General features: G+C 33.0%; 1 protein-coding gene and 2 long non-coding RNA genes across 5 annotated transcripts; 1 reads left to right on the forward strand and 2 right to left on the reverse strand.

Moving 5' to 3' along the window:
- The first annotated feature begins 3,589 nt into the window (after positions 1-3,589).
- Positions 3,590-9,739, forward strand: LOC146899688 (uncharacterized). 2 transcript variants are annotated; one of them, XR_015022581.1, is made up of 4 exons: positions 3,590-4,206; positions 5,778-5,913; positions 7,706-7,822; positions 8,549-9,739. It is a non-coding gene; the product is annotated as an uncharacterized LOC146899688 (long non-coding RNA). The 2 variants fall into 2 exon arrangements; XR_015022580.1 differs by lacking the exon at positions 8,549-9,739 and having other exon boundaries at positions 3,594-4,206; positions 7,706-8,015.
- Positions 7,572-8,854, reverse strand: LOC146899689 (uncharacterized). Of its 2 annotated transcripts, XR_015022583.1 has the most exons (4): positions 8,732-8,854; positions 8,472-8,542; positions 8,328-8,385; positions 7,572-7,835 (listed from the first exon to the last, which is right to left on the reverse strand). It is a non-coding gene; the product is annotated as an uncharacterized LOC146899689 (long non-coding RNA). The 2 variants fall into 2 exon arrangements; XR_015022582.1 differs by lacking the exon at positions 8,732-8,854 and having other exon boundaries at positions 8,472-8,612.
- A 395-nt stretch (positions 9,740-10,134) lies between the features above and the next one.
- LOC146899690 (uncharacterized) lies at positions 10,135-17,453 on the reverse strand. Its single transcript, XM_085731240.1, has 4 exons — positions 16,810-17,453; positions 12,891-13,490; positions 11,662-11,950; positions 10,135-10,512 (listed from the first exon to the last, which is right to left on the reverse strand). The coding sequence occupies exons 1-4, from the start codon at positions 17,410-17,412 to the stop codon at positions 10,478-10,480; spliced, it is 1,527 nt and encodes a 508-aa protein (XP_085587366.1). The 5' UTR covers positions 17,413-17,453; the 3' UTR covers positions 10,135-10,477.
- Positions 17,454-19,426: the final 1,973 nt, after the last annotated feature.

Consider the following 19,426-nt stretch of genomic DNA (forward strand, 5'->3'; position numbering starts at 1 on the left):
TTAGTTTTTTTTTTTTTTTTTTTGAGGGGAGATATTAGAAAACTGTGTATTTATTTAAAAGGAAAAGTAAGATCCAGAACATCTTTATAGAGTGGGATGACTTTTCGTGGCTGGTGTGATTCGAAGTGTAAATAAATAGCGTAGAAAATAACATTTTCTATCAAACGTGATACCAATTAGCGCATTTTTTTTTTTTTTTGAGGGAAATCCAATTAGGCAATTACCAACACCATTAGACAAACTCTTGTAAAAAAAAAAAAAAAACACCATTAGACAATCAGACTTGATGCTAGAGTTGAGTTACGAGGAGGGTCCGAAGAATATCAAACTGGGCTAAAAATAATTATATATATAGAGAATTTGACGCTACATCTTCATCCGAAACTTTTAAACATTATCTACATAGATCATCTCATTTATGTGCTCTACAATATTCTTTTTTTTTATGGAATATGAGACTTCTAATTCATATTTGCATGCCAACATATATTATATTTTGCATATCACATAAACACTTATAACACAATTGCCTAATTAAATTATTTATGCTAGTCGAATTATTGTAGAGAATAGGTGCAGTTAACAAATAGCGAGAAGTAAATGATTCGAAAGACTTGATCGTTTTTCCTTTGAAATTTTTTACAACAATTTTTTGACTGAATAACGCATATTTAAGTGTTTGTGACTTTGTGCTGGTTTATGTTTTGTGAGGACGGAGGAGGAGGAAGAATTATACAAGAATGAAGCAAGTGCCATCTATCAAACCTATTTTTCAAACATTGCATACAAGTATACCATCTATCAAGTGATATGTGTAAAAAAAAAAAATCCATCACGTGATATGTAAAAAATTATGGAAATACATGAGGAACACGGATTTGGATCCTCTCCAACCATTTCTCTCATGTTGTTTGTTCTGCTATCTCATGTTGTTTGTTCTGCCATTGTAACATCCCGCTCTTCAGCAATCAGAATTTTACCCATCGGATGTATCAGAGGTTAAGTGATGAAGAATGTTAAGTACGACGGGAGATATTAATATGTAATGTCAGATGAATACGGGTTGAGCCATCAGTGACGGAGAATGTTTATCAAACGATATCAGTTAAGCATGAGTTTATGTATCAGTGTCAGGCCAGACGCGATTAAACCGCAAGGGTATTTAAGGCCACAAGGGCCATTTTTCATTCATTTTTCACCTCACTTTCTCTCTCCAGGTTTGAGAGAAAGAATTTTCTCCTCCTTCTCTCTAGGATGGCGCCACCCTTCCCTCTCTTCTCATAATCTTCCAAACTTCCTCCAAGGGTGAACAAGCATGGATTATGGTGGCTTAGCAAGCAAGAAACAATTGGAGGAAGGGATTAAAGCATGGATTGGCTGGAAAAGATAAGAATCATGGATGAAGCAAAAGCTAGGGTTTGAGCTTGATGCTTGAAGAATTGCAAGAATCATGTTAAGGTGAGTTCTTTAGATAGTTTTCCACCTATGGGATGTGCTAATTCTTGTGAGAATATAGGAAATTAAGTTATGGAGGGTTTTAGAACCCTAATGTCCCTTTTGCCAAATCTTGTTGATTATATGTTAAATTGCCATGAAATATGTTTAAAAATGTCTCTATATGTTGCTGGATGTATATGGTGCATTGCAGGATCGATTGGGATGAGTTTTGGGTCAAAATTGCAAAATTTGCACCACAAACCCGAAGAAACTCGCTATTAGCAAAATAATTTCGCTAATAGCGAATTTTTCAGAACCCTGCCCAGAAAAATTTCGCTGATAGCGAAAGTGTCTGTCCCAGCCAACATGTTTTTGGCTTGTTGGCTCATTTTAGGGCCGGTGGTGCATTTTGAAGCCTTTCTTTCATCGTTTTACAACTTTATAACCCCAAAACAAAATCAAAGCAATGCACATAACATCAAATGATCCTTGAATTGTAAATCATGGCAATCTTAGCATGTATGGCAAGGATGGCACAAGAGAGTTTAAGCAGAATTATTCGGGTAGTGATGAACTAAGGAAGGGAATGAATATAGAGCCTCGACATAGTTTGTCGAGAACTAGAATCCTATGTAAGTTAAGACGCGAAGTATATTCCCTTCGCACCTGATTAAGAATGATTATGCACGCATGATAAGTTGTGGATTGATAGGTTAATCTCTCCACTATGAACAAGTATGAACATGAATGACCAAGTATAGAGTTTGCCGTTAATCGAATCGATCCCAGATCCGAGGTAAATGAGTATGCATGTATAGGTTTGACCTTACATGAAAGATTAAGACTATGACTAATGAATGATGTAGGTGTCATGTCTCTTGTGATCCACGCTAGGTTGGGATCTCAAGGGGTTCTCATCATGGGAACGGGATAAGCTCCGCAAGGGGGGCCCGCATGTCACTCAGTAAGCAAGACGTAGGTGTCTTGAGAGCGAGATAAGCTCCGCAAGGGGGGCCCGCACGTCACTGAGGGAGTCTGATGTGCCTTAGCTAGGTTATTATCGGTTATGTATGGGATTGTACTCGGGGTTACTCCACCCGGGGCATTCCGTAAAATGAATCATGATAATGATTGTTTGTTCAACTCTAACTCAATGAATGAATGAATATGACTATGTATAATATGATTATGATTATGATATGATGTTAGCCATGAACAAGTCGTGCAATAGGGAAATATATGAATGATTTATCGATGATGATCTTAGGTTTCCATAATCGTCCGGTTTAGGACCGTGTCATGAATATGATATGTTTAGGCCTCGATGCGTTACGCAAATCTTGGCATAGCGGTCTTAGGTTCCCTTAAACTGCCATGACACGTATGGAGTTAGTAAAGACCTATGACAAGTAATATGAACGTATGACGGATCTAGTATGCACGACCGTCTAGGAAAGCATGACCACACACGTATAATCAACCGTCAGGTTGTATTGTAGACACGTGGTGACCGTAGGTTTCCTCCGAGGTTACCTATAGCCTAGGATTAGGTAGAACTCACTGAGACATTATGTCTCATCCCAATCCTTATTTGTTTCAAATAAGCAGGATGGTTTTGCAAGCTTGTAGCCGGATGGATATTTCAGCAAGTGCACGTTCGTACCCGCGACAGGATGTCATGGACCTTGAAGGATATATTCTTTATGTATGGACGAGATGTATTGTTTTGTTGTTGTACTAGTATTAAACCCGCGACGCACGGATTATTGAATTTGATTTTCAAAAAGTTTACCAAATAGTATTGGGTATAAAATGAATAAGGATCAAAATTTTTAAAAAAATTAATATATTTATCAATAATATCAAGTATTTGCTCGGTCTGCACAATAAATGTATATCCATGATTGAATAAACATAATGACGTTGCTCGCGCACATTCGAGTAAATCAAATCGATTCATAAAGACTTTCAACAAAATATCGGAACAGTTTTTTAACTGTGTCTATTTTCTTTTCCCGCACCAAATATTTAACCCGTTTTCAAAATATATAAATCTCTACGAAATTCATTTTTTTATGGCATGACTGTTTAGGATGACTACTGTCTGTGATTCGTTGCTTGAGTGCGAAATCGTATTGTTCGTTGTCTTGTTAAATATTATTTTTTAATTTCTCATCTTATTACGATGTTCATTTGATTTTTATTAAAAGATCAGATATTCAATCAATGATCTGAGCCAAAGACATGGGCAATCAATCAATTTAAATATATGAATATTATTTTGTTTTTGTTAAGATCTATGTTTGAATGTATTTATCTTAAATTAAATTAAATTGAATTCAATAAAAAATTAATTTTACACCTATTTTTATTCACACTACTATTTTAGGCATACAACCCCTCCAGTAAACGGGAATTGGGCCAAGCCCAGTTAAGAAAACAATTTTACCCTCTCATTCTCATCCTACACAGTTTCATTCTGAAACTCTAACACAAGTGGTTCCTCCTCTTCCTCACCGGCCGCCGTCAGCCATTCCTCAACAGCAACAGTTGATCTCAACCTTGTTTGCCCCAAACAACCTCGTATTTGTATTCTCCTAAACCTGATCTACCTATCTAACACAACAGATTCACAAAAAGGTTAGACCGAAAAATGTGTCATTTTTTCGGGAGTTTTCAAGCAACTACGACATATTTTCATCAATCAAGTCTTGATTCTCTACTTATTCTCCTCTACACTTTCCATGCAAGAATATCGAACCAAAATGGGTATGTAACTTTTTCATTTTTCTGTTGATATACGGTTATGCATGCCGCTCTTTTGTTAACGCTGAAATTATTTTGATAAAGATGAATACCTTTTTCCGGTCCTTTTTCAAAACTTCTGCATAGATCTTTTTGTGGCGGCTAAATCCAAGGGCATCATAATGATTAAGACTTTCAATATCCTTCTCATTTCATCAATTGAACTTTGTTTGATCTTTCAATATTCTCTTGTATATGTGAAATTTGTGATATGATTTCAGTTTTTTTTACCTCTTTCATTTTTTATAAAATGTTTTTGGAACAACTGTACTAAACTATAGATGCTCTTGTATATGTGCAACTGTTGAAGATTTCTAAGCTAATTTGTTTTTCAAAGCTTTGTTAATACTTACACATTTAATTTCGATTATTTGAATATTTGAGAGATATGCAAAAATTGATATAATCTTCAATTTTTTGTTTTATTAAATATGTAGTATGAAAATGGCAGGTGAAAATTTGAGTAAATCACTGTATGAATTCAAATTTAGTTATATAGTTAGTGTTGACGAAAATTGTGACCAACTCATTTATATGGTTTTTCTTGGTTCAATCTTTCTGAGTCAACCATTTTTTTTTTAAATATCCATGGTCTTTTACCTTTCTTAACTTATTAAAAGTAACCATGTTTTATTTCAAGCTTTTCAGGATTAAAAACAGTACACATCTCCTTTTTTTTTTTTATCTAAGTTGTACATGATTTAAGTAGAAATCGTTTTATCAAATGAGTGTTTTGGACTTCAAGAAAAAATGTGAAGGAAAAATAATCATAACTAAGGTAGCGATCGGTATGAAATGCTTTAACTTTATGGACATGGCAGGGATGCCGCGAGGTACTCATTCCTTTTTTAAAATTATATGGTTTGTTTGTGTTTGGGTAATTTGGAAAGAATGAAATAACCGTATTTTCAAAAGTACGGAGTCTTCATCCCTGGTCCTATTAGAGAAAGTAAAGTTACTATCTTTTCTGTGGTTGAAAGCTAAAAAGGCTTCCTTTCTATACTGTTATCATGATTGGTGGAGACACCCAATGCTTTGTATGGGTGTCGGCTGATTTTATTTTTGTATTGTTGTTAGTTCTTTGTAGGATTCGGATTGTATCTTTGTCAGTGTTGTTATTTGCACTCCTTATGCAGGAAGCGGCACTGCTGTTATTAATATAAGTTCCATTTTGATTTCTTCAAAAAAAAAACTTTATGGACATGGCAAGGCTTTAAAATACCACTTCCTATTGTTAAAATCCTATAGGTTTTATCTGGGGAAGGTAAGGGAATTGAAGTACAATGAATACTTTTGTCTTTTATGGTGAAGGTTGAACTTGATATAGGCTTTACATTCCTGACCTACATGGAAGCATTTTCTTTTTTTCTTCCCACATTTTAAGCCTTTTTCTGCTATAGCCGTATTTTTCTTGCTGCCATATATGACATACAATCTGGCCCTTTTTTCAAACTATATTTGATCCCTTAGCTAAAATAATTTACAAAATTTGTCCAATAGTATTTCTAAATTGTCTTTTGTTAAAATTTTGGCAGGTTTGCAAGTAACAAATACAAATGAAGATAAATGAAGCAAATATTAACATAAGGTTATCAAAGTTCAAGAGGGCTTGCATCTTTGTGGAAGTAGTCATGGCAAGAAGAGTAACTATTGAACAAGGAAATGAATTTGGTATGTATTAATAATTCAATATTCTTAATTTTTTTTTAATATGTTTTTTGTTGATGAGGTGGAAATGGTTAAACTTTATGATATGACATATTGAATTTTCTAATTCTTGTTAATTTCAGTTGGGTGAGTCCCTTGTGTTCATAACATGTTTGTTATTTGAAACTTTTTCTTTGTCTAGCACCTATTTGATTCAAAAGACGTGATTTTTTTGTTTTTTTAAGGATGAGTAGTTTACTCACATATTTTTAATGTTAAAACCATCCTCTCTTTTTTTATTACATAATGTCTAAAAGTTTTGGGTTGTTTGTGGCGACCAACTCATTTGCATGGTTTTTCTTGGTTAATTCAACCCTTCTAACTCAACTGTTTTTTAGGTATCTATGGTCTTAAACATTTGTTAGCTTTTTAAAAGTAACCATTTATCATTTCAAACCTTTTAGGCTTAGAAATAGTATACTCTTTTTTGCATTAATATGTGCATCTAAGTTGTACATGATCTAACCTGTACATTAATAGTATACTCCTTATACCAGTCATAGGGTTCTTTCTTGGGGAGGTCATCTATTTTTTCCCTTAAATGCTGGTTTTTTCTTTTTGGTAATGGCAAACCTACTATCTAGGGATGGCAAAGCGGGCCGGCCCGCCCCATTTAGACCCGCCCCGTCAAAGCCCGCTAAAAACGAGACGAGACGAGCCGAGTCAAATTTTTGTGACCGAGTCCAAAATCTCACCCCGCCCCGTTTAGTGGCGGACTTGCGAGTTGGCGGGCCGGCCCGCCAAACAAAAAACGTTTTTTTTTTTATTTTTTTTACAACTTAATTGTTACAAAAAAAACTATGTTGCTTTTATCGTAAAAAAATATCAAAGAATAGGTAGCAAGTAAATTTGTGAAAAACAAGATAATTATCAAATTGTTACAAAAAAAACTATGTTGCTTTTATCGTAAAAAAATATCAAAGAATAGGTAGCAAGTAAATTTGTGAAAAACAAGATAATTATCAAATTGTCGAATTCAACATCATAACTAATAGCAAAATAAGGCAAATCCGCAACATAAAACAAATCATAAAATAAATCCAACAACCAAATTATAAAATAAGTCTCAAAATAAATAAACTCAATAACTAAGATAAATCCAAAAGCATAAAATAAGTCTCAAAATAAATCTAACAACTAAAATAAATCCAAAAGCATAAAATAAGACTCAAAATAACAAATTGAAACACGAGTTAAGCGGGCTGCCCCGCCCCGTCCCGTGCCTGTCCCGTTTCCAACGAGTTAAGCGGGCCGGCCCGCCCCGTATTTTAACGAGACGAGACGAGCCGAGCCAACTATAGAAAGCGAGTTCAAAACTTCGACTCAGCCCGCCAAAAATAGCTGGCCAAACGGACCGGCCCGGCGGGTCAGACCCGTTTTGCCACCCCTACTACTATCCTATTCTGTTCTTATTTTTGTAAGGATCTTTTTTTCTTTTTTGCTTGGCTTGTGCTTTAGGTCTTTTTAGCTTTGTATTATAACTAAGTTGCATCCAAATAAACTAAGAAACCATATGAGAAAGTGGTATTTATTAGTAACAACTTTGTATTATTATTTGTTAGTTTTGAGTGATAAATTTAGAGGCTGAAAAAGTATTAAGTGTCTTAGGCATGTTTCAAGTATGATGGTGAAGTCTAAATGTAAATAATATGAAGATACTCTCCAAAATATAGAAATATACATATTAGTGTAAGTAAAAATATGAAGATTACATCTTATGCCTGATGTTACTTTCTTAATCTACACAAATCTGCAGGTGATCTGTTGACATGCTTGCTTGACTCTATCCAAACACTTTGAAACATTGTGGGATGAAGGAGTTGTCAAAGTGTCTGATGAGGACTTGTTTACATGCTTGCTTGCTGCTGTCCAAGTACACATTATCACTCTAAGTAAAAATAAATGAAAACAAACAATTATGCAGAACAGGATTTGTATATATGTTTTATCACTTAATAATATTTGTACACACACACAAACACAAATATTTAGCCTTATAACTCTATTTTGTACTAAGAATGTTATGAATGATGAGATTAATAAAGGGTTAAAAGTATAATTATAAATGTTAGGGACAAACACAAATATTTTTTCACCTTTTCTTTTTTGAGGGAAGGTATTCAGGTATTTTTGTTGAGCACAAGTTTTGTATGTTACGTTGGACAGTATGGTTAAGCCTCATATACAACTTATAAATTTTAAAAAGCCAGTTGTAGGTGTGACTTGTGAGAATCTAAATGGTGGAGAAAAAAAGAAAACATTCAATAAAATAATTCCTTTTTAGTAAAGCCTACAAATGGTGAATGAAGAAATAACACTTTCCAATAAAATAATAATCATGATTTTAATAAAGCTTACCCTCCATTAAGATGTTATACCTTAAACTTGTCAATTTAGAGAAGATTTGTCCTTTGCTTTCATAGTAAGGGCTTCCAACTGCAAAAACGAAAAGGATGATATACATTTGAATATGAAAATAAAAAAAGGTTAATAATGTAGTTGGCAGTAGTAAACAATCTCACATATTCTTTCATATTTGTTCCTTCTCTTCAATCAACATATTCTTTCTCTCATGATATCTCTTCTAAAAATCCTGCAGGAAAAGGAAATAAGTAAGCAAATGAGGGATCCAAAGGAAAAACAAACAAACTTGTTGAGTATTGAAACAACAGAAGTTGGGCCTAAACATAAAGAAGAGAAATGCAGAAACAAAGTGGTTTTTAGGTGGTGAGGTGTTTTGGTGGTTTATGTTCAGGGATGTTTTTAGGTGGTTATGGTGTACCGTCTATATGCGGCACCATTTGTATCTCTTTTTCGTTCACTCCTTGCGTCTTGCGGGGATGACGTTTAATAATATTTGCCGTTTCAAAAAAAAAAAAGTGGAGGGAAGCAAAAGAATGATGGAATGCCATTGCAAAAAAAACCAGCTTATATATAGCGATGATTCTATGCAATGCAACAAAAGGAGGCTGACTCCATTTTCAGGCTTTTCAGGATTTTTGGCGTAATGGAGATGAGTGAATGAGATCGCAAGGCAAAGGGTTTAAATAGGGAAGAGCAAGGGGAGAGGAGCGTGAGAGAGAGAGAGAGAGAGAGAGAGTAAGAGGGAGGAAGAGAAAGAAATAAGAACTAAGAAGTGTGCAACACAAGAGAAAAAGTTTTTAATATTAATTAGTTTTTTGTCATCTTCCTCCCCAAAGTCAAAAAGTCTACCACGTAGGCTTTCCTCACCTACATCTTTTGTCAAGACATGGATATATCCCATGGGTCTGAGATTAAATTAAAATCAGGAGAGGTACCGCCCAGACTATACAATTGGTTTAATTACTAAATTAAATTAAGAAACAGAAATGTGCAGAAAAGGAAATTAAGAACCCCAGAAGTGCAGAAAACCTGACACACTGTGTTTTTTTTTTCCCACCTCTCTGAACCAAAGGTACTAAACAGATCAGGTAATTTAAAATTAATCACAACCAGCTGGCCTGCACCTTCTGAAAACGCAGTAGAAGACCACACAACCCTAAATAAAGAGGGAAATAACACCTACTCAGACTCAGGAATGGCTGAAAAGGGCGGATTCAGCCGGTAGTTGATAGAACAGTGAAAATCGTCCATTTCGTTTGTAAGAAGTATAGATGAACGTGATTGTTGTATATAATATTCATTCGCATGTAATTTATTGTTGTAAATTTTAATGTATTCGGTATCAAGTAAACGCACATGCTAAGCTTCCTTAGTACGTTTAGTATGGGTGTTACAACCATAATCTAAGCCATTTATTTACTTTTTCTCTCTCTCTCTCTCTTTAGCGCTGTTTTTTGTTCATTTATAAGCCAATCAACCATTGAATTAGAAAAGAAGAGGAGGCTGCACAAAAAAGGCATGAGAGGATCCAAATCCAAAACTGAGTCACTTATGTGAGCAGAACATGAACCTTTAAAGTAAATCGCAGAGTAGAAAACTTTAATAACACACCAGATGCAACTAATAGCGTTCCATGACGTGTTTAGTATGAATACAACTCTAATACGGATATGATGACACAAAGCAATTCTTATTTCAAAACTTATTGAATCAATATAATGCTGTTTCTATGATTTTATTTTATTTTTTTACAAGAATGCTCTCTTTCATTAAATGAACTACTATGTGCAAATAGCAAATAAAGGCATACATTATATCCGATTAAAAAATGCTTCTAATTTCTGACATTTATATCTGCCTGAAAAAATACATGATTGTAGATCTCTGATAAAGTATCTTTATACAAGAGATACATCTAAAAAATACAATGAATGGCAGAAAATTACAACCAAAAAAAAAAAAGTTTATACGACAACAAAGTACCCAAATCCAAAGCTAGCATTAATAATAGAGTTAGCTAACAACAAAGACTGCTCTAAAAAGACTGCTCGAGCAAGGTTGAGTTTTGTATAAATGTGATAAAATAGAGAATTTGAAACCCACTTGACTTGGGTCACAATGTTACATCAATTTAATACGCTCAAGACTTCATAAATCAAGTCTGTCACAGTAAACCTTGTTCTTCAAATTCTTTTGCAACTGAAACACCAGAACAGAAAGCAAACGTTAGGATAACATTTTGAGGTGTAGTTGGGTCACTTTTAATCAATCCAATCACCCAACCAATCAAAATTCACCAATTTGGTGATTAACAAGTTGGTTTCGGTCAGGTTATCGAACCATGAGACATAATATTTTCTAACATTAAAAAAAAACATTTTATTCTATACAAATTCCAAACATTTTGACTAAATTACATAGTTTCAAATTTTAGCACTTGAAATAAATTGAATCACTTATAGATTCACTCGTAAAAATTTCAACTACATCCACAAAATTAATAAATTCACAATTTTCTTTCAATGGGTTGAGTTTTCGGGTTTGAAATCATAAACCCGTTATCATGTTCAAATAATTTCAAGTTTAATTGGGTTGGTTCCAATTCGACCCAAACTATAAAAGAACCCAAACAAAACGCTTCAGGTTGAGTCAACGGGTTGGCCTGTACCGTAAACACCACTAGATTATACACAAGATATATAAAACAGATGAAACCGAAGAGCATGACGAATACAAAGGGAGCAAAAGTATTTTAACTTTCAAGTATTGTGTGAAATCTGAGCAACCAACCCAGCATCACCAGATTTTGATAATTTCTTTTGAGAAGTTCGCTTATTTCTCAGGCATCAAACGTTAATAAAATATGACAATTATCAATATTTGTTGCTTTTAATCACATTTAAGGAACCATAGTTGAATTAATATATTTTGTAGTAGCAAAAATCAGCTTAGCTGGAATTGTAGTTTAACCAATTATCTTTTCACAACTGTCATATTCTTACATATATAGCATCGACACTTTGGATTAAAGGTGTGTCTAGTGTCTGACATGTGTCAATGTCCAAAACTGACACCAATACATATGGTTACGACAAATCATTCCTATTTTCTTAAACCATTAGTGGTGTCTACGTGTCAATGTCAAGTATGTCAAGTGCACTGTTTGTGTTTGTCTTACAACTTAATATGTACTTCAGACAAAATATTTCTTGAAACATCACATGTGTCATAAGCCTACAACACATGTGACATCAAAAGCACAAATCTAAACTTACACGTCAATGCATATCAAATTAAAGATTGAACATTCACAAAAAGAAAATTAGACAAGGGAAACGGGAAAGTTACCTTTTGAGTTAGGAAGGACCAAAACAACCTGCATGGTAACATTGTTTGGAGGAAGATGCAAACGAAGAGGGTAAAGTTTTCCATTCAAAGGACTTCGACTACACACAATAACTCCATCAAGTCCCGTCTCTTCCGCGAACTTACGAGTCAGCTGCTCAACGTCATTCCCATTGAAGACCAAGGAATAGCCCTGCACATTCTCATCATCCACATCTCCATTATCCTCAGCAACATGGTAGTATATAGTTCTCCCCTCCATCTTTGGTGGCGAACCAACGCTATCTGTTGACTGCAAACTCAACCAAACAAAATCATCACTCAGTGCTGCCAGTTTTATTTTCTATATAACTATATGAGTATATTGGATAAACTTCTCAAAGCGTATTTGCAAATAAAATAAAAAATAATAATCTCAATAATTACTACAAGTTTTTCAAACAACAGTTTCTTGTATAAATTGAAATTAGATTCTGCATCTGTCATAAACCCTTTCATTTAACTTCTCTATAAACATCTAAAAGAGGGTCTGGTTTAAAGTAAGTGAATATTCATTACCTTATTATTTTGCTTGAGAAGCACCTATTAACCAAAAGTAAATTTAAACATGATCCAGTTTAAAGTAACATTATAGAACATGTAGTCAATCATAAGACCGTCATCTGTCTCTGAAACTCTAGTCGCGTTTAAACCATTGGATTAATTTAACGACTGAGAGATAACACTCTTAGTTCTAAGATTAATCCAACAACCAAAATGTGATTTCGAGGTTACATGGATAATAGAGAATCCAAGTTTTATCAATCATATTAGTTTCTCAACAATCAGAATTATGCTCATAGTCCTAATCCTAAATGAGTATTTTGAGTCAAATTAGTCCTCAAGTCAGGACTAAAGATCTAACAAAAATTACACATTCAAAAACTAATTTAATATACAAAATTAAACAGCACTGAAACTCCTTCGGTATAATTTCCATCCGGTATAATTTCCATTATTAAGGACTCATACCATAGTTTAACTTTAACAATTAATTTGGCTACAAATACACAGATTTTGGCATCTAGGAAAGATTTTTTTTTACATTGTCAATCAATCATAACCGTCATATCATAAAAAATGTTTGACTTAAACCATAACTACTGAATTCACACATATAATCGGTTGTGATTTGCTGATGAATCATTGAATTAAACTACCAAATGAAAACTTGAAGAGAAAGTCATACATACCTCTTGTCTAGAAAAGCGATCAGATTTGAAGGAAAGAGCAGAAGGAGTAGAAGATCCAAAATCAAGAGAATCAGAATGAGGAATCGGAGGAGGAGGTGGATTTCCAACATGAATCTCAAGAACATCAACATCCCAAAGAATCCAATCCTGAGTAGCACTCCTATGAGGAATATCATGCGTAACAGAATTTCTCCAAGGTGGTAACCCACCATTAGCTCTAAGAAAATTCCCATATCTCGTTTTCAGCTTCACCTGTGCACCTTCTCTAACCGGTTCCCATTCCACAGACGAATCAAGTCTCCTTGGCAGTGTTTGAATCACTTTTCGGCCCGTGACGCCGAGAAGTAAAGGCTGGTTTGATGCAGTTAAGTATTTGTTGTAACAGCTTTTGAGACGGATGATGTTGTCGTATTCAGGGATGTGTTCTACTGTCCATTTAGCGTTTTTGGATGATCCGTTTCTGTCTTGGTTTATTGATTCTTCGTCTTCTTCTGCGTGGAGGTATTTGTCGTGGTGGCTTCGAAGTCGAACTGCTTTTGCTCGTTGGAATAGCTCCATTGATGAGATGGTGAAGTTGTTGTTGTTGTTGGAGGAAGTTTTCTGCAAAGAGTTAATCAAATTCAATGGTTAGTTATGTAGTTGAGATTTGAATTTGTTTATAGTGGAAGTGAGGTTAATTTGGTTTTGGGATGAGGATTGTGAAGGTTGAATTGAACAAGGAGATAGAGAGAGTGGAGACCAGGATTGAGAAACAGAGATGAGTTGAAGTGACTTTGGTGTTCCGTGTTTTTTTGTGATGTAAGAAAAAACAAACGACCAGGTTGATTGTGATACGCGGATTCAATAAAAACAAAAATAATTAACATTTATTATTATTTTTATAAATGAAAAGTAAATAAAAATGGTGTATATAATATTAATTAATGGTACAATTGTAACAACAACAAAAAATTAATGGTAAAATCATAAATAATAAATTAATATTATAAAAAAAAAACTGAAAAATGACAATCATTTTAGATTATTTTTTAGTAAATGAAAAACTCACAAAAGGATGAAAGAAATATATATTAAAAGAATTGATAATATTTTATGTTTTTTTAAAGGATATATTATGTTTATTTTGTGATTTAATAATTAAATTTAAAAATATATATAGTTCTTTTCTACATGAAACAAAGGGATATGCATGATTGGGTATTTATTTAATATTGAATTTCAGTACTATAAACTTTGTTAATGTGAGATGGGAAACAGCAGGTTGCAGAAGATGCACCGTGCCAGGTAGAAAATGAGAGCAGCCAGTGAACGCCAGCCAAATTGAGAGAACGCGGTTGAGTGGTGATAAAAAATGACACGAGAGTGGCCAAGTTGGAAAGGCCATATTTTAGTTTAGTTATTCACCACATTCACGGAATCACGGCAGCCTCTAGCATTATTGGACCAACTTGTCATATATAATCTAAAGTGCAGGGGCGTAGCCCTTCATATGGGAGGGGTAGCCTTGGCTACCTAAAAAAAAATACTGTTCTTGAATTAGTCGGTATGTATTTATATCCGGCTACCCTAAATAATAAACATTGAGATACCTCAAACAAGTTTAGTTGCAAAAATTAGGGTTAATTATGTTTTTGGTTCCTACAAAATTGCGACCTTGTAAGTTTAGTCCTTACTTAATTTTAATAGCATTTTTAATCCCTACAAAAAATTTATGCACTCAATATTAGTCCTTACTCAATCCAAATTTGTTTAATTTATGCTTAAACTCTTAAGTTTTTCAATAATTTTTTACAGGCGTGTTAAGAACGTTATTAAAAGGTCCTCCGAAAAAAATATCGCAAAAATTTGATTTCTACGTCCATATTTTTGTTACTTATATCTTAAACTTTTGTCGTTTGAAAAAATTCATATTTAATTTATTTCATGTCAAAAAATTATAGATTTTAGTAAATGAACCTTTCATAGTGTTCTAAACTTGTATAAAAAGAATCGTTAAAAAATTTAAGAGTTTAAGGATAATTAAACAAAATTTATTTTAGCAGGGACTAAAATTATAAGTAAATTTTTTTGTAGGGATTAAAAAAGCTATTAAAATTAAGTAAGGACTAAACTTAGAAGGTCGCCATTTTATAAGGACCAGAAACATATTTAACCCCAAAAATTAACATAAACAATAAAGTAAAAAAACTACTACAAAATTGATAGATTTATTTGTATTGGTTTGATACTTTCGGTCTCAATAACAACAATAGAGAAGCCTTTTTCAACAATAAAAATTAGCAAGACAATAGTCATAAACAAGTTAAATGGACAATAAGTTTCTTGCAAATAACCTATTTATTTACATTTGAAAAGACATTATTAATCTATTATTAAACAGGCAGTTATTCATGAAATTGGGTTCTTCAAATGCATTTTGCCCAACGTTTTAAAATAGCGATTTTTATGTTAAGTTTCTAAGATTTATTAATTTTAGTCCTTAATTTTTTGTTAGAGATTAAATTCAAGACTAAAAACACTTTTTTTGTAAAATTTTAAAAAGCTGAGACAAAAATTGAATAATTTTTTTAAGGACTAAACCTAAAAAATTATAATTGATGGGACTAAAAATATATTTTATCCTTAAATTTAATGCGTCTGTTTTCAAAAAAAAAAATCTTCTTTATAATTGGCCCCTGCATAATTTTTTTGCGAGCTTCGCCGCTGCTAAAATGGATCATCTTTATAACTTTTTGTACCAAAAAAAAATTAACGTGCATGGATTGACGGTGAATTTGATAGAACCCCGTAAAAGTATTTGCGAAGTAGAAGCTCGCAGTTCTTTTCATTTACACGATCGAGACATTGAGATAATCGATGGTGGTTTTAGAAGAAAAAAATTAATGTGTTGAATTTTAAGACATCTCAATTTGCTTACATTTGTTTTTATCGAATTAGCGATGATCATGTCATTATTTCAATTGTGTGAATAAAAAACAGTGAATTTTTTTTTTTAAATGGAGATTCCGAACTTCAACTTTGGATAAGTGGTATTAATTGTCATTTTATATTTTAAAGAAAATTTTTATTAATAATCCACATTGGATAACTTATCAAACTATAGAAGTTAATATTTTTAAGTTAAACGAGTGTGAGTGTTTGAAGATTCAAATCTCAGTCTTGCATGTATTATATAATGTTCTTATCAATTAAAATCACATAGACTTAAATAGTAGAGTTTTATTCCGTTAGTGGGTGGGTATCAATTTATGCTAATATGATTTACTAAAGCAATAAAGACATCACTAGAGTATAATTGATATAATTTTGACTTATGTATGGAACAATTGTTAACAGACTTTACTTATAGGTCAAACTCCAAATTATTAGAACCCATTTCTTTCGATAAGGAGGGTTAACGTATGAAAGTGTTCTGATTGAGAACTAATATGTCCCAAATTGATAAAAATGCTCCTTATCTTTGATGTAATCATCGTTAATTTTCTTTATTTTATTTTTTGAAAGAAGATCGTTAATTTTCTTTGTATTTATGCATTTTCTTTTTGCAAACATGTTATTACTATCAAATATCTATTGGTTTTGTAGTTTATTTAGATTCAAATTGAGTTTATCTATCAGTATGTTACACATAAATAAATAAATTTCGTTGTAAAAAATTTGTGCCATGTTTGAAACTCACTAGAGGTAGTGATTTTGGAAAAACTACATTTTAGAATTTCAAGTGTTATCCAGTGATATATTTCATCAAGTGGCACTGTGATTCCAAATGTATACAATGTTAATAAAAAGATTTAACTTTAATTATAATTATCTACAAATAATGATAAATGATTCGTGATTGGTTGATTTTGATGATGCATCAAAATATTGACCATGGTAAAAAAAATCTTCACAAGCATATAAAAACTTAAAAACGCACCTGCAACATTGAATTCTTACGACTCTTCAACGAAGACCAAGATTTCATAGAAGAAACCAATTCAGAATCATTAACCTCATCACGAGAATCAAATGAAGAAATAGAAGCAAAACTAATTTGATTTAACAATTCAACATTCTCCTGATTAGCCAATGATAACTCCACAAACTCCACACCCCAAAGAATCCAATTATGTGTAGCAGAGGTAGGATCATCATGTGTAATTGAGTTTCTCCATGGTGGTGTTCCACCATTACCTCTCAAATATTTTCCACACCAACTCCTCAGTTTCACGTTGAACCCTTCTTTTATTGGTTCCCATTCATATTTCCAGCCCAAACCCACATCGTAATTGGCTTGGACGACTTTGTTTCCGGTCATGCCAAGGAGAAATGGTGTGTCCGTCGCGGTTAGGTAACGGCCGTGGTGGCTCTTGAGGCGTATATGGTGTGTTTTTGTTTCGACCAGTTCAATTAACCATAGTGATTTTTTGCTTGTTCCATTTCTGCTTTGACGGAGGTTGTTGTTGTCTTCGTCTGCTACTAGGTACTTCCCTAGGTGGCTGCGTAGTTTCACAGCCTTTGATTTGTTGAAATACTCCATTTTACTGATTGTGTTGTAGATGATACTAATATATTTTTTATGACCTTTCTATTATGCTGATGAGTATATAGATGATGTTAATATGTGCAAATATATGGTTTTTTGTATATATTTGTATTGGTGAATGGTGCTTGGCGGTTGGTGATAATGGTGGTAATGATTGTATATACGATGTTGGGGGAATAAATTAAGTTTGGTGTGGGGATATAAGAGGATGTTCGGGTTGAACCTGTCTGGAAATTAAGTGGGTTGTTTCGGGATGTGTTAACTAAATGAAAAGTAATAAGATTGCGTATAAAATCCCTCCCTCTAGAATGATTTATAAGAAAAAAGTGACAAACATCTATTTTAAGAATGATTATCGTCAAAAAAAATTATGATAATTAATACATAATTTATTTTAAAAAATATTTTCATTATCTTCATAATAAATTGATTTATTAAAAACAAAAATTAAATTAATTATAGCATTAGTAATAAATCCATGGCTGACCTTGTTTGTGTTGTATGAGTCAAAATGTCAATGTTGTGATGTTATGGCTGCTTGCGTCTTTACGCACACAAACCATACAGGCAGCAAAAAATCCATTGTTGTCTACAGAAATAGTGATTTTTTATACTCCCTCCGTCCCATAATACATGACACAGTTGACCCTATTACGCATGCCAATGTATAATTTTGAGCTTAAATATTTTAAATAATATATTAGAAGAAATTATGAAAATTTGATATTTTGAAAATACTCATCGAGACGAATCTAACGACATCTTATATGATATTATTTATCTTCGTATATTAGTAGAAAAATATGGTCAAAGTAAGTTAGGTCAAAATTGCACATTTTCAAATAGGTGGACGGAGGGAGTATTACGTGTTTAAAAATGAAAATGGAAGTTTGAAAAGGATAAAAGAAAATACGTGGAAGTTTAATTTAAAATATGTAAAATATATTAAGAAATGGGAAGTTTGATAATAAAATTTTGTTGGCCAAGGTACGGCGCCGAACGGTGTGGAGAACACGTCTCACTTGGACTTGTCAAAAAAGAAAGTCTCAATAGGATTGAGAACCTCTCCATTTTCTCAACACAAGGGAAAGAAAAAGAAAAAAAAAAAAAGGTAATGTCCATTAATAGGTATGATCAAGCAACATCAACTGATCAAATGGATAATGTGGATATCATAAGTCAGACAAGCTTCATAAATCCGTGAAAACCAATTTGACAAAATAAGTTATACATCATAAAAAATAGCAACATTTAAAAAAATTGGAGGCAATTAACTATATGACTCATTGTTGCCCTCAATTTTAATGACCCTAGTAACAGATAATGAGGACCCTAATATAACTCTGATCAAATACAGTAAAAAATTGTAGTTAGCGTAACTGTAACTGTATCATCTTCTATGATGTTTTTATCATGAACAGATACACAATTACAATGTTTATTTGATTCTGCAAATTAGTAGACGAACAATAACGAATGAATCTGTTGAGAAGAATATATGAAGTACCCTGCTGGATGATATTAACGTAGCAAATAGCAGAACAAAAGTGTCATGAATCCAATTTTGAAAATTCGAGGGGAAGTTCTAATCCCACTGAAAAGCGTATTTGTTAGTCATTGATTGACCAATACAGTTCACAGGTTTGTGTTGTCTGTAATAAAGAAATCGACGCCTTGTTGCAGGCTAACAAGTAATTTGTTTTTGCAACTATGAAGTGTTACTCTGTTAGTAACATTTCAGAAACAAGATTCTTAACTTAAAGAAATATTTTGAACAGTCAAGAGATTGTGCTTAGTGTTTCTGTGACTTCTGCTGACATGTTAAACGCCAACCAACATCTGACAGAAGCCCAAATCATCCTGGTGACTTGGTAATCTGTGAAAATTTATACTAGATACACCAAATTACTCAGAACATAGAAACAGCTCTCTACGGTGCAAATACTTCTCCTTTTCTACCCTAACTTTATAGTAAATCAAACAAGGTTGCAGTAATCTTATGTTTCAG

This window comes from Medicago sativa, chromosome 8, assembly GCF_051527215.1.
Source record: "Medicago sativa cultivar Bolivia chromosome 8, Bolivia_mono, whole genome shotgun sequence".
NCBI classification, from domain to species: Eukaryota; Viridiplantae; Streptophyta; class Magnoliopsida; order Fabales; family Fabaceae; genus Medicago; species Medicago sativa.